General features: G+C 33.0%; 1 protein-coding gene and 1 long non-coding RNA gene across 2 annotated transcripts; one reads left to right on the top strand and one right to left on the bottom strand.

Annotated features, from left to right (window-relative positions):
• Positions 1-296: 296 nt before the first annotated feature.
• On the bottom strand, positions 297-936 carry LOC106293068. The gene is made up of 2 exons (XR_001260342.1): positions 737-936; positions 297-597 (listed from the first exon to the last, which is right to left on the bottom strand). It is a non-coding gene; the product is annotated as an uncharacterized LOC106293068 (long non-coding RNA).
• Positions 937-3,793: 2,857 nt separating this feature from the next.
• On the top strand, positions 3,794-7,354 carry LOC106312879 (clumping factor A). The gene is made up of 9 exons (XM_013750565.1): positions 3,794-3,982; positions 4,094-4,270; positions 4,394-4,521; positions 4,597-4,631; positions 4,709-4,746; positions 4,864-5,016; positions 5,101-5,297; positions 5,366-6,780; positions 6,995-7,354. The coding sequence occupies exons 1-9, from the start codon at positions 3,924-3,926 to the stop codon at positions 7,124-7,126; spliced, it is 2,334 nt and encodes a 777-aa protein (XP_013606019.1). The 5' UTR covers positions 3,794-3,923; the 3' UTR covers positions 7,127-7,354.
• Positions 7,355-16,034: the final 8,680 nt, after the last annotated feature.

The raw sequence follows: 16,034 nt of genomic DNA, 5'->3' as shown, positions 1-16,034 counted from the left end.
ATAATTTATATTTACCGGCTATTTGGCCAGTTGATGGTTGTTATTATGTATCAATTCGGCTAAACAAAAAAATAACTCTCTAATAAATCACAAAAATATATGATTAGATTTAAATGTTCGGCTAAACATAGAATTAACTCATCAACAAATCACAATACATATGATCAAATATGTTGTTTAGCTAGTTAAGATTTTACTCGACTTCCTTTGTTATAGTTAGCCGGTAATATGTATTAATTATCTTAACATTATTATAGTTAACCGGTAATATATACTAATTAATGGCCGGCTAACACTACAAACCCAAAACAAAAGATATATTGAGTAATTAATGTTGTGGCCAATTTGAAAGCCATCAAGAAACGAGGTACTATTGTGAAAATACAGGAAGGGCTAGATAGCACGACTTAAAGATTCGGGGTTGATTCGCTAGGATGTTTCAGTAAATCTAAAATGTTTGGGGTCAAATTGAAAAGAACCAGAACATCAGGGACCTGTCGTGCAAAAACATTTAATGTCACCATTGGAGAGATCAACTTTTCTCTTTGCCGGATCTGGAGGTTGATGGCGACGACAAGGATGAGCACGATGGCAAGGCTTGATTCCACAAAACACATAAGGAGAAAACACCGAGAATATAAGATTTCAAGAAAGATCAGATGAAACCGAAAAAAAAAGAGAGAAAACATTTTCTTTTCCTGTCAAAGAATAAACTAAAGAGGAACTGTGAACTTACAAAAACCAGTTGAGACCGATTGAGCGATTTATCTGAAGATGAAAACTTGGATTTTGGGTAAAAATTGAATTTCGTATCGGAGAGAGAGAAGGATGTCAATAGACAAGAAAAATAAAAAGAAAAATATTAGTTAAAATAAAAGATAAGAGAGACACGAAAAGTAGGGAGAAAGAGAGAATAGGTTTTGCTTCAGAAGAATAGGGGTAGAATGGCTATTAAGGAAAAACAGCTCAGTATAAAAGTGAGTTTTCCATTTTTGCAAATATCATGGTTATCTGTGTATAGGGGATGCAATTTCTCAACAAAAAAAAATTCTTATAACTAAACTCATTTAGCTTAGATTACAACATTCTTCGAACTTTTATATTTACAATATAAAACTTAAAGAATATTTCATAGTGTACTTCTTAAATTTTACAATTTATTCTTTGTACATCATTTTACAATTTATTTGACATATCATAATAACTATAAATGACATTATTTTATACTGCATATATTCGACTCTCTTAATATATTTGTTAAACATAGTTATTATTTATTTATTCATATTATCAGTTGATCACCCTATAATCAAATTTTCATAAAACCTATAATATTTTGTAAAAGAAGATAAGCAGTACTTTTGTTTATATATTTAAATTGTTGAAAATAACAAATGATATTTCATATTTAATTTAATAATATTTTATGTACACTTAAATTGCAGATTAAATATCCAATAATTTTACCTGTGGATTATGATTTTTCATCACGAAAAAGATACATATAATTAGAAGATGATTAGGAAAATTTATGAACTATTAAATCATTGTTTGGATATTGGATCAAGCAAAACATATGAAAGAATTTAATAAATATTAATATAGGTGATGAGATATCAATGGTTCACCAATTGTTTAAATTGCTTCATGAGAAAGAAAAACAAAGAAAACCCTACTTTATATATACGTAAAATGTTAAGTGTTGATATATAAACACAAAATCATTGTATGATACAAATAAATTTAGCAAAATAACTTCAATATAATATAGTGATATAACTTTCTGTTGGACATATTATCAAAAATTAAATATTTTTAGCCGATCTCCTACTTCTGGTTCCATTCTCCTATTTTCGGTGGTGGTTTGGAGGCTTGAGCTTTCGGTTGATTAGTTTTTCACAAAGCTGTGAGGGAATGGTATCAATCAATTGAAGTAATATTTTAGGAAAGCCGATATCTAGCGAGCGTGATCTAAAGTTTATCAAAAATATTATTTTTGTTTGGCAATGTTTAACTCCCAGACAAGCTCCTGCTTCTTGTCTATCCAGTTAGCTTGTGTTTTACTTGTTCATTGTCCGCTAGACCATTAGGATTTAGGGCATCTTCAACTATAACATCAAATTTAGTATTGAAATTACATCAATTTTGGTGTTAAACAATATTTTAAATTATTAACGTTTTAGTTTTGGTAATTTAATACATTAACTGTTTATAATTGACTAATTATATTTATCACATTTAGTTTTCATATTTATTTAATAAAAATTAGTAATTTTATCTTTCTGTTTATATATAGGTTATTGTTTATTGTTAATATGTATAAATATTTATCTTTCTGTTTATTTAAAATATTAGTCAAAATTTAAAACTTATACATTTAAAAATGAAAAACATTTCTAGTTTGTTTCAGTTTAATGTAAATAATAATACTCATTTAAATATATTATTAATTAAAATTATACATACAATAATAGTTTAATGTTTTAGTAACGTGAAAATACAAATAAAAATAAAAATATTATAATATATTCATTTTACCTAAAAATTAAACTAATTAATAAAAATAATCAATATCTATAATTAAATAAAAAGTAATAAAATATTTTTTTTGTGTGATGAACAGTGTAACTCTATTCACACTACACTAAATTTGGTGGGATAGTATCACTTTTGGTGTGGAGATAAAATTATACTTGTGCATACAGAAAATGATAAAATTAATAAATTTGGTGTTTAGGTGTTTTATTGGAAATGACCTTAAAAATCCCTTTTTGTCTTCTATTCTGTTTTATTATTTTTTTTCTTTTTATACTAGTAGTTTCATGTAGGTCTGAGACTTATTATCCGAGATCCGGATTCGATCCGAGATCCGCTCCGGATCCGCTCCGAAAATAAGATATCCGGGGTGCCCGGATCCGAATCCGGATAGTAAAATCTTGGATCTGTGCAAACCGAATCCGGATCCTGATATCTTAATTTTTAGGTCTGGATATCCGGATCCGGATCCCTATTTTTAAAATACATTTAATTTTTAAATTTTATTAATATTTATATTTGATATATTAATATTTATACATGAATTAATCTTATAATATTATATTTTAGTTTTTACAATATTATAAACATATATAAATATATTTATAAATATTTAATTTATGTATTATATTAAAAAAAATTAGTATTTTTTGTTTGAAAAATTATTTTTAATTATTTTGACGGATCCGGATATCCGCGGATAATAGAATATCGAGACGGATATCTGAAACCCGGATATTCGGAAACCACGAATCCGGATCCGGATATTAAATCCACGGATCCGACGGATCCGGATCTGGATCCGGATACCTTAAATTTTCCGGATATCCGGATCCGTCCCAGGGCTAGTTTCATGTATATCTTTTTTTTTTTTGAAAAAAATGTTAGTATAAATTTAACATTTAAAAGTTACAAAAAAAAATAACATTTAAACAAAAAAAAATACTTTTTAAAAAATAACTATACGAATAATCTATAAAGCACATAAAATAGTATTATGCATTTGTCGGCAACAAATAAAATCGTTAAAGCAGAAAATTCCTACTAGTTTCTTATGAGAATGTCGTGAAATCGTAATGCTTTCCCCCCCTCATGTTTGGCATCTTTTGTCTGTGTTGATATTTTTGTTTAATGACTAGATTAGATGAATTAGGCAAAAAAAAAAAAGAGAGAAAAATAACGAAAAGAGAGGCGGAGCATAAACATGATTGATGGGGACCACTAAGTCAGACACTGACCATGTGCTGTGGCTTAACTCATCCTTTGCTGTCTCGAATCCAAAATAAAAACTAATCAAGTCAAAGTGTCTCCTTCTTCACGTCTTCTCCTTCCTCCTACTTTCCTTCCTCATCGGAGAAGAAGAAGAAGACTTCACTGATTCTCTCTCCATGGATTCGAGAGCTATCCTTGATTCCGCTTTGTTTCAACTCACTCCTACTCGTACCAGGTCTGTCCCACTTCTTCTTCTGATTATGTTTGACGATTGATCTTATTTGTTTCTTTTTTTTTTGAATAGTGTTTTTTTTTTTTTTTTTTTTTATGATTGGTATTATGAAAGATTTGATCTGGTGCTGTTCTGTGGGAGTAAGAAGGAGAAGTTGGCATCTGGGATATTCGAACCGTTCATCTCCCATCTTAAGTTCGCAAGAGATCAAATCTCCAAAGGCGGTTACTCAATTTCTCTTCATCCTCCCACTTCTCACTCTTCTTGGTTCACCAAATCCACTTTTGATCGGTATATTTCGAAATTCAGATTTTGAATTGTTGTGTCGCAATTGGTTTGTGAAAGATATTGAACGCTGTGGATGCTTCTTATTGACTTGACTTGCTGTGATGTGTTGCTGATTCGGTTTTGCAGGTTTGTGAGATTCGTGAACACGCCTGCGATTATAGAGAGATTCGCGACTTTGGAGAAAGAGATCTTGCAGATTGAACATTCTATTCAAGCTAATGAGATCGCAAATGCTGAGCAATTATTACAAGATGGTATTCCATTTCCTATTAAAGGTAGCTTGTAATTACAAATGTTCCTGATAATGTTTTTTTGCTTATAATCTGCAGGGAGTAATGTGAGAAAGTCAAATGAGTCCTCCGAGGTAACTTTGTGTGTTTCAAGTGGTTACTCTCTAATTATTAAGTAACTAATTGTTTTCTTCTCAATGTGTGTTCACAGGAGTCTGAGAATGGCAACGCAGGAGAGGAAACATCCAAGTAACATATAATTACTTTATTCATGTTTATTGTGGCCAGTCATGCATCTGTTGAACAAGTAGTCTTGGTTGACTAATTCCTGTTTTCTTTTTTTGGTTCGTCTTCATTATATAACAGGATTCAGCTTCAACGCCTTCTTGAAACCCGAAGAACATTGCTTCGGAGAGAGCAAGCAATGGCTTATGCCCGAGGTGTTGTTGCTGGTTATGAGATTGATACTGTTGATGATCTCATACTATTCGCTGATGCTTTTGGTGCGTCAAGGTTAAGGTAATTTAAACAGTGCTTAAACCATTTCTTGTGCTTTAATATCATTTTGCAAGCAATTAATAGCACCTTTTCATCATTGTGCAGGGAAGCATGCGTAAAGTACAAGGAACTATGGAAGAAAAAGCATGGAGACGGGCTTTGGATGGCGGAATTAGCAGCTGTCAAAGCAATTGCACCTGAAGACATGTCGTTACTAGGTTCCTCAGGGATTATCCTCACCAATGAAGCTGCTGCTGCTCCTCTTCCACTAAACGGGACACACTCCAGCTCCGAAAACAAAGGTACCTTGTAAGCATTCTTTTACTTACGTTTCATTACTAATGTGAAGAAGTTTTTGATCTTTTTGTAGACCAACAAGCCTCTGCTGTTCCAAACTTTCAGCCACCGATGGGATGGCCGAACCATATACCTCAGTACTACTACCCGCCTCCGTACGAAGGCTATCCTTACCCTATGATGCCAGGACAAAACCAAGGAAACATGCCATGGCCTTCAAAGGGCAAAGCTTCCAAGAAGAAAGCAGATTCTGATTCTGATGGAGACGAGTCTAGTGGGTCCACTGAATCTGACTCGGCAAGTGATGATGACTCTGCTTCGTCTTTGGAGGACCAAGGTAAAAGACACTCTCACACCAGTAAGAAGAACTCTCGTCGGTCGTCCAAGAAAAACCGGAAGAAGTCATCTAAGACTGTTATCATCCGTAACATTAACTACATAACCCCCGAGGGAAGAAACGGAGACATGGAGGGAAGTGAGTTTACTGAGAACGGCTCCATCAAAGACACTGTAGATACTGCTGTCGGATTCCTCAAGGAAAATAGAGCTTACGAGAGTGATGAAATCCTGAAAAGTTCAGCTGAAGGCAATGAGAATTGGGATTCTTTTCAGAATATTTTGATGAGGCACGACGATGATGAGCATTTCACACACAGAGGCTCCAAAGGTTTGGAAGACAATAACAACGCCTCTGGTGATTCCGTCGTTTTAACTCAGAAACACATAGAAAACGGAGGAGGCGGAGCGAGGAGATTTGATCAGTTTGAAAGCGAGGAGAGTGCTCGTAGGGTTTCAAGAACGAGAGATTCAACAGAAGAGTGTATGTTATTGCCAAAAAGATCAGAGATGCTAGGAGATGACGAGAGCAAAGACTTGTATAATGCTGCTACAAGGGGTGGCTCACTGGTGAAGAAGTCAGGGAGTGGAGAGGATTGGTTTGCTACATCTGATCAACGTGGAGTGAAACCGGAAAGCAACTACGGGAGCATGTCGTTTGATGAAAGCTGCATTATGATGACATCTGGAGGTTCTGATCAGAGCAAGAAACAGGAGTTCGTTGATGATTCCTTCATGGTCCGTTCATCGTCGCTTGCTGGTGATGATGTTTATGATTCTCGGTGGAGACCAGACATGTCTGCTGATATTGACATCGATAACGGTCAGGCGAATGAGAAGCGTGAAGTGTCTAGCTCATGGGAACCAAATGACCTCTGTATGATTCCTGAACGCAACTCGGGAGAGTTTTTGGGGAATGATCACTCCATTGACTTCTCTGTTGAAGCGAACGCAAGGCTAACCAGTAACGGAACAGCTCAGGAGAAAGAAGATAAGACCGTGTCGAGCGGCGAGAAGAAGACCAATGGGAAGAACCCGGAAGCTCGTAAGTCTAGAACTCCAGTTAGAACCAGAGGTGAAGCCATGTCCAAGAGTGTAAAGAAACCGGTTGCAGCTAGCAGAACCATGGCACAGAAGAACAAGTTCGAAAAGGTAACAACAAATTTTATCAACTCTTAGATCACTCAGTAGGGGTGTAATGAGTCTTATATTTGATTCCCCGTTTGAATGGGTGTGCTAAGTTAATTTTGTGACATGGTTTAGGTCTTGCTTTAGGGGATGTCTCCTAGTCATTGAACCAAAAAAAAATCTTATAATTGCATTTTCTTTAACGGTTTTGTTGCTACTTAATCTTTTGGGAATGTAGGAAGAAGAGATGAGGAAGAGAATAGAGAATCTTGTTTTGGAAAGGCAGAGAAGAATCGCTGAGAGATCAGCCTCCACTGCTTCTCGAAAAGCTTCGAACCGACCTCCTTCGGTTCGTGAAAGGACCACATAAGACGGTCCAGTAAAGACGGTTGATTCAGTTAAAACCGTTGGGAACAAAACTGGATGTTTTGCTGCGCCAAATTAGGTGCACTTCAATTTTTTTTTTAATACATTCCTAAATAAGGTGATGGTGATACTCCCTTCATTTTGCTTGTGTCACGATTATTTATTTATTAATTTGTTTTTCTGAATATTGGTTTGTAATTATATATTTGTAATTTGGATTAGAGGTGCTCCACCCAGAAGTGAAAATTTAGGGTCCTGCTGGTTTTCTGCTACCACCTGCAAACGCAGTTTTTGCGGTTGGTAGCGGTTGACAACGTTTCGAAACAATCATACAAACCGCTACAAATCGTTTCAAACCGTTCCGAACATTTTAAAATCAAAAGCTGGTTCCAGCTAGCGTTTGCGGCTGCGGGAGAATAACTTTTTTTTTTTCAAAAACCATATAAATACAAAAATAAAAATATTCAATAAAATTTTTAAATTGGAATTATAAAAATACTAAAATATATATATTATATTTTAATTAATATTATAAAATAAAAATATTTTCTATAATTTTAAAATTTTAAAACTATAATTTTCATATTTTTTATAATATTATGATTTTTGATATTTTTATAATTATATAAAATGTAAATATTGTTAATTTATTATTTAGCCGCTGCTGTATTTGGTAGTTAACCAGTCATAAGTATCCCGCAAACGCATCAATTTCTAACCGCAGAACCAGTCGTACAAATCTCTTAAAACCGCTAGAAACTGCAACCACTCGTATCCGCAAACTCCCGCAACCGCAACCGCTGCGTTTGAACCAGTCAGGCCCTTAATACATCCCGGTTTGTTTCATTTAACAGGTTGGTTCTTATCAGTTTTAGATGAATATGTAGCATTAATGTAATCTAATATATTTAAAATAAGTTGAATATTTAGAAAATAAATTCATGTTGTGTAAAAGAAAGCATATATATGTTAAAGGATTATCATTAATATTAGTCATTATCTTGTAAAGATCTAGTCAGATAAAGATCTGTGTTTATCTCTAAGTTAAACAATATGTATACATGACGTGAATAAGATCATCAATTCAGAATCTCTCTATATGGTATGAGAGCCATTCTGATCTTCACAAAAATATTTATGCTTCTTCTCTTGAAAATTTTACACTATCTAACTCTCCTTCAGCTTCTCTCACTCTTGTTTTTAATCGGTCACTCTACTTTTAATACGTCTCAGTGTACTGATCCTTCACCTGCAGATTTAGTGTCTTCCTCAACGACACAAGAGTCATCAACGGCACAATAACAACAATCGTCTACGACATCAGTCTCATCTCACAACTCAGAAGCAGAGCACTCTGTTTCACCGACACAAGCTGCTTCATCAACCGCAGATTCAACACCATCTATTGAGCCAAACAATCATTCAATGGTTACTAGGGCCAAGAACAACATCCGCAAGCCTAATCCCAAACATGGTTTAACGGCTATTCTTCATGAAGTTGAACCTGCGAATCATGTTCAGGCTCTTAAAGATGAAAAATGGAGACGGTCCATAAGTGATGAAGCTGATGCATTCATACGAAATGACACCTATGACTTGGTTGAGCGATCTCAAGCAAAGAACATAGTTGGGAATATGTGGCTGTTTCGCATAAAAAGAAATCCAGATGGTACGGTTCGTTGCTACAAGTCTCGTCTCGTTGCCAAAGGAAATCATCAGCGTCCATGCATTGACTTCTATGAAACATACAGTCCAGTGGTCAAACATGCTACAATTCGACTTGTATTGGCAACAACAGTTGCTCATGGATGGCCTCTCCTACAACTGAACGTGAATAATGCGTTTCTACAAGGTCCATTGGATGAGGAAGTATATATGCAACAGCCTCCTAGGATGATCGATAAAGACAAACCGAATCATGTTTGGAAACTTAAAAAGGTTGTGTACGGATTGAAACAAGCTCTCAAAGACTTCCTGATCAACATTGGTTTTAAAAATTCACTGGCGGATGCATCCTTGTTCATTCTCCAAACAGGATCATCATTTATGTACATCCTAATCTATGTTGATGACATTGTCATAACAGGTTCTAAGGTGCAAGAGCTTCAGAACGTCACTACTAAACACGCTGCAAAATTCTCTCTCAAAGAGCTTGGTGAACTGTCTTATTTTCTTGGTATGGAAGCTACAAGAACAGAAAAGGGACTTCATCTCACTCAGACTAAATACATTACGGATCTTCTTAGGAGAGAAAAAATGGCTGATGCAAAACATGTTTCCACGCCAATGTCTTCTTCTCGAGTGCTAACTCTGAACTCTGGTGATCGCTTACCTGATCCATCTGAGTACAGAGTCATTGTGGGTAGTCTTCAATATTTAGGTCTGACAAGGCCTGACATTGTATTTCCTGTAAATCGTCTCTCTATGCACCAACCAATATCTACGCACTGGGAGCCAGCTAAAAGAGTGCTTCGGTATCTTGTTGGCACTGCTGACAAGGGAATCTTCTTCTCAGCTAACACACCATTCAATCTTCATGCATACTCTGATGCTGACTGGGCTGGAGATCACGATGACTACAACTCAACTGGTGCATACATTATGTACCTTGGGAGACAACCGATATCTGGGTCAGCTAAGAAACAGGGTGGTGTGACCAGATCGTCTACAGAGGCTGATTATCGAGCCTTAACAGAGGCTGCAGCAGAACTAATGTGGGTTCAGTCTGAACTAGGAATCAAGTCGGCTGAAACTCCGGTTCTTTACTATGATAACATTGGAGCAATATATCTATCATTATGATCCATTTTTTCATTCCAGGATGAAGCACCTTGCATTGGACTATCACTTTGTTTGACAACAAGTGCAAGCTAAGAAACTTTGGGTCACTCACATAAGCTCTGTTGATCAGCTCGCTGACGCTCTTACCAAACCATTGGCACGCCCACAGTTTGAAACACTAGTATCCAAGATTGAACTTTGCAAGCGAAGTCCATCTTGAGGGGGCATGTTAGTATAGATAAGGCTTATCATTAATATTAGTCATTATCTTGTAAACACCTAATATATAAAAATCTGTGTTTATCTCTAAGTTAAACAATATGTATAAATACTTTGTACATGACGTGAATAAAATCATCAATTCATAATCTCTCTATAATATATATATAATCAATAAAAAATACATATGTTTGTTCAATCTAATTTCCTAATGAATTAGAAATATAAGTTTTTATCCCAATTATATATATTTCCTCTTTGAATTTTAGAGTCATGAAAGTTGGGTTGATGCGTGTTTCAAATTAATGTTTAGGTGTGAGGATAGAGAGATCGAAAAAACCTGATAGATCTAATTGTGTCCTTGATGGTTGCGACGATATTTTTGAAGAAGACTGTTATTGCTGCCCGAACACGCCTCTTTGCTATACCGACCAACAATATTGCAACACATATTGTCAATCTCAAATTTAAGAACATTTATTTAATAAAGAATACTAATAATAAATAATGTATGCACTTTCATATTTTAAGTTTACTATTCGCTTCAATCAAAATAAATACAAGTTTAAACCCCCAAAAGGATATAAACGATTGATATATTTGTAATTTGGATGATGGTCTTTTCTCAAAAGCGAAAACTTTTATATATTCACTGTCGCAAATCCAAATTAAAAAAAATTAAGTAGCAAGTTCACAATCCTATGTCATTTGGATAATATTGTTGTATTACAAGTTAACAAATATTATGCTTTTCAAAAAGAATCATTTACACTACAAGGCAGTTTATGAGTTTTATTTACATTCTGAGGCAGTTATTGCTATATGGTAATTTATGTGTGAAAAGTCTTAACTTACCCCTTAAAAAAAGGTAACTGGTGCTGTGATTTTTAGTTAGACGTTTTTTGTTTAGTGGTGGACCCCAAAAAAGGTAATTGGTGCTGTGATTTTTTGAAATTTAAAAATTAGTGGTGAACCCCAAAACAGATTACATGTGATTTAATTCACCAGACGTGTAGAAACAATTATCTACGTTTGGTATCTTTGACCGAGGTGAGACAGAGATACCGGAAAGTCAATGAAGAAAAGAAAAGTGAAGATGGCGATTTCCGGCGATAAAAATTTGTAGGGAAGTTGTTCCGGGGAGGATGTCGAGGAGACGGCGTGGGAAGGCGAAGGTCGACGGTGAGTGTTTGGTGGATCTATAATCGAGAATGAATCTAAGTTTTATTTTTGGATTTTGGCAGAAACGGCGAAGGTTGAGGGTGTTAAAGAAGGACTACTGGAAAGGTTATTTGCGACGAACCAATTTCCGGTGAGAGATACACATTCTATTACATCTGCCTCATCTTCTCTTCTTCCTCCGTCGCTGGTGAATATTATTGAAGAATGACATGTGTCATCTCTAGTTCGTCATAAGATATTAGGTCATTGTTGTATATGTATATTACTGTATTTAGTTGTACACCTGAAAAGTATCATATTTGTTGTACACGTGTACACCAGTCTTGGTCAATTTTATTGTACTCGTGTACACTTTAAAAACTATTTTTGACTATGGTTAGTTAATCTTATGTAAACACTATGCAATAAATGTGCACATGTAAAATTATCTAATTCACACAAACTTGTATACACTATTACGCCCAGAGCCGGCCCGTGGGCCAAGCCAAGGAAACAGTGGCTTCCGGCCGCATTATTATAAATAATATTTCGGCCACAAATTAACAATAAATTCCTTTGGTCTAATGGCAACATTTGAAACCTAAAGATTCTCTTTGTCCAACTTGGGTTCGAACCCTGAAACATGCGGCCTTTTTTTGTAACTTGCTTCTGGTCTTGGATTCCCTAGGACCGGCACTGATTACGCCTACTAAAATTCAATGAAATTATATCACAATTGTATAAATATGCCACAAGAAAAACTGCATCAAGATCATAGCTGATACTTTAGACATACAAAACATCGAAATAGTGTAAAATATGTGTTTTGATGAAAATGATTCTTATAGGTGTACACATACTTTGCTGTCCACATGGACATATATTTTACAAATGTACATATATACAACAAATTCATAATGTACATGTGTACACCTACATTCAGTCACACATGCTCTACAATTTACACATTTATGCTCTTATTAGTAATATATTTTTGGTTATCACCATGTAGCCAACATAACCCATCAGTCTATTGAAAATCCTAACTAAATATCAACATTTGACAACACTTAGGCTACACAACACACCCATCTCTGCATGTGGACATGTACAATAATCAGATTAACAAGGGTTCAACTACACAATTGGTAAACTTAAGTCATTCGCTGTGTTTTAAGGTATTTATATTGGCTTTTTATACATATTCGCATGATATAGTTCACAATCTAAAAAATTATGCCTAATTTAAGGAGAAATTTACATGTTTATATTTGAGGAGAAATTCACAATCCAAAGCATTGATTGTCATTATTTGTGTAATGTACAATTCGGTGTACCTGTGAACTGTGAAAAAATATTGCAAATTGCAAATCTATCTAACAAATTCAGGTATACATGTAAATCTGATGTACATGTGTATTGTTGTACATATGGATGGTAAAAATATTTGTGAACATAGTTTATTGTTGTACATGTGTACTGTTGTACAATTTGGTGTATATATTTTTTTGATACTTCATATTTGTTTTTGTTCATTTAAGTCATTTAGGTGTGTCTTTAGTTTAATTGTATTTTCATAGATGTATTCGTACTACAAGGGGTTAAAATGAAATTTTTGAAGTTTGGGACAAAATTAAAGATCAATTTTCACAGTTAAAAAATATTGCGATTAAAAATGAATAACAACAAGTTTAGGGACCAAATATGCAAAAATGCTCAAATTAGCCATTGTTGCTCTCAAGCTTATCGTGTCAGTTTCAGTACGCGTAAGAGAGGCATGAAAGTCACGGAGACGATGAATCATGAGGAGGAAAGGTGAGTTGAGATACAACACGGCATATCGAAGGAAGTGTTGCGGCGGCTGAAAAAATCCGATCCAATGACCCTCAACAGACCACGGCGGTGTAGGCGCGACGGCAAGAACTTGCTCCGGGTATGGTGGAAAAACTGTGACGATGTGAAGAAGAGGCTTTGATCATTTCTAAATTTTTTTAATATATTTTTAGGTTTTAAATGTCTGGTCCCGAGAAAATAAGAAAGGTGACTAATTCCCAAAAATTGTGGAACCATTTAGTTAGATCAGTGACTTTAGTTAAGAAAAATTATCTCGGTAATCATAACTGCCGTATAATGTTATTAAAAACTTAAAACTGCCGTACAGTGTAATATTTTTTTCAAAAATATATATAATGCAGAGATTTGTAGCTACATCAAATATGTCATTAAGATACAACCCAACATAAATAACTAGGCTCTATGTCTTAGCACACCTTTCAAAACAAAGAATATATCATGAAGTTGAACATGAAATTTTTTGTAAAACATATATGTTTTAAAATTGATTATGTGTGATATTGTATAATCAGAAAATAGTTGTTAGTCACATCAAATATATGCCACCACATGATCATGTGTCTAAACAATACTAATGTATCATTAATTACACTTAGTTAACATAGTAGAAATGTATCAACTAATATGAGTTATGTAATTAATATTATAACCACATTTTTGTTGTCGAAAAATGGTTGGACATTAGAATTCAACAATTTCTCGTTAAAACAGAAACATTCATTTGGACCTAACTATTGTTTTGTAAAATTTTAAATTAAATACATTTTCTATTTTAAATTTATACACATCCAAATTTATTGGTTGCGCATTCCTAAAATTTTGACTGGTTTATAAAATAACTAGTCAACGGTTATTTTCATAACAAAAAGTTTTCTACTGATTTACCAAAAATGTTTACATAGTTATAGGGGTTATAACATTGTGATCTCTTATACTATTCAAAAACGATGTATACATGTTAGTTCAAAGTGTAGACAAATTTATTTATTTTCATCTAAATTGTACTTAATGCCAGTTCTAGATTGACAAGCTAGAATCTAGTTTTTTGCTAGATGAAAATATTAATTGCATGAACTAATCTTAGATAAACAAAATACATATCTACAAAGAAATATGGTTTATATATTTTGTGAACTTAACAAACCTATATTTGATGCTTGTCTCAACCGCTGAATTTTCAAAGAGGTTTTGAATTCTAGGATTATACATAGACAATATCTACAACGAAAGTTTATTAATTTGATTGTTCTTCGTTGAGTTCAAGAATAGTTCTTAATTAAACCTTTAGAAATTTGAGTGATCTTCAATTCTAATTTACCTACAAATTTCTTTGAGTCTAGCCTTTTTCATTAATCATATAAAACCACTTTTAATTTTCTTTACTTGCATTATATTCTATTTTGTTTAGTTTGATTCGATAACTGGAATCTATTGAGTGATCAAGAGTCCTTGTGGATTCAAGCCCTTAATATTGGACTGCACCTCTCAATTTGCATAATAGCTCATAGGGATTAGTTTAGCATATCAGTGGGATCAAACGTAGAGAACAGTAACGAGAAACATTCTGAAACATTTTGAATATTAGTGGGATCGAACGCTAAGAACAGTAACGAGAAACATTACAACTTTTTTTGTACCCACGTGTCATCAATAAGATGACTCTTAAAATCTTTAGATAAATAGGTTGGTTCATCTAATTATATAATAAGATTTTTATTAAGCTAACCATAAATTCATTATTAATGTTTATTATTATTTCCTTAAATAAAAGTTAAAGAATTGCCTAATGTGGGTAAAGTATATATGAGAATTAATGATTTTGAGTAATAAAGATTTGAACAAAATTAATGTATCTTCTATCATATTTGTTTAATTTTAAACTATTAAAATAAATTAAACAACCACATTAACCATATAATAATATTTTTTTATTTTTCTGTATACTTTATATTTTAATTTTAAAAAATGACCATAAATTACTAAAACTGTTAAATTTTCACATTCAAATTTTCTGATCCATGATTTAAAATTTTTGTAATGACAAGATACAAATGATTAAAAAATCATAGAAGTAAAAGTCTAATTTAATTAATTATTAGGATTAATATATATATATAGTTTTAAATTAAAATATATACCATATAAATACATAAATATTTTAATTTCTAAATTTACATTGAACAATTTATTTTGATAAAAGCTTTGAACAAACATTGACAGCCTAATTTTTAAAAAATATAAATTAGTTGAACTATTAATCCCACAATAAATTTTTTGTTATCAGTCATTTAAAGATTTTGCTATAAAAGATACAAATCCTAAAAAACCATATGAGTAGAAAACATCATTTAATATACATTAATATTAAAAATACACTATATATGTTAATATCATTTAAATTTAATTATATATCCTATCAAATAGAAAAATATTGTTTGAATTAATAAAATTTATTTGCATCAATTTAATTATATATGTGATAATTACTAAAATTTTAATTGTTTAATATATATTTATTATTTCATAATATATAAAAATATATAATACCTAAAATAATTTTTATATATAATGTTCATCTCGCCTAGTATAATATTACTTTTCAACAACACTAAAAACCAGTCCAGTCCAAGCCGAAACCTAACTATATCAAATTAACCAATTTAAGCTAGTAAAAACATTGATTAAAATAAATCGTATCAATATTTCAATTTGGACGGTAGGTTCTGATATTGGGTTGTCGGATTATAATGCTTTGTGCACCTTTTCGACAAAACAGAGTTGTGGTGTTAGTTATGTAAGATATTTTAATTGGTACATATATGTCATGTTAATCATATAAATAATTAAATTAATTAATGATCCAGGTTAAAAAAAAAATTCTGGGTAAGCCACTGGCC

This window comes from Brassica oleracea, chromosome C1 (assembly GCF_000695525.1).
Source record: "Brassica oleracea var. oleracea cultivar TO1000 chromosome C1, BOL, whole genome shotgun sequence".
In the NCBI taxonomy this organism is placed as follows: domain Eukaryota; kingdom Viridiplantae; phylum Streptophyta; class Magnoliopsida; order Brassicales; family Brassicaceae; genus Brassica; species Brassica oleracea.
This window is presented reverse-complemented; position numbering and strand designations above follow the sequence as displayed.

Excerpts from the sequence above, each read along its gene's own strand:
- LOC106312879 (XM_013750565.1), top strand. The coding sequence starts at position 3,924 with ATGGATTCGAGAGCTATCCTTGATTCCGCTTTGTTTCAACTCACTCCT. Across the intron at positions 3,983-4,093 it reads CTCACTCCTACTCGTACCAG|ATTTGATCTGGTGCTGTTCT; the intron begins GTCTGTCCCACT and ends GTATTATGAAAG. Across the intron at positions 4,632-4,708 it reads AGTCAAATGAGTCCTCCGAG|GAGTCTGAGAATGGCAACGC; the intron begins GTAACTTTGTGT and ends GTGTGTTCACAG.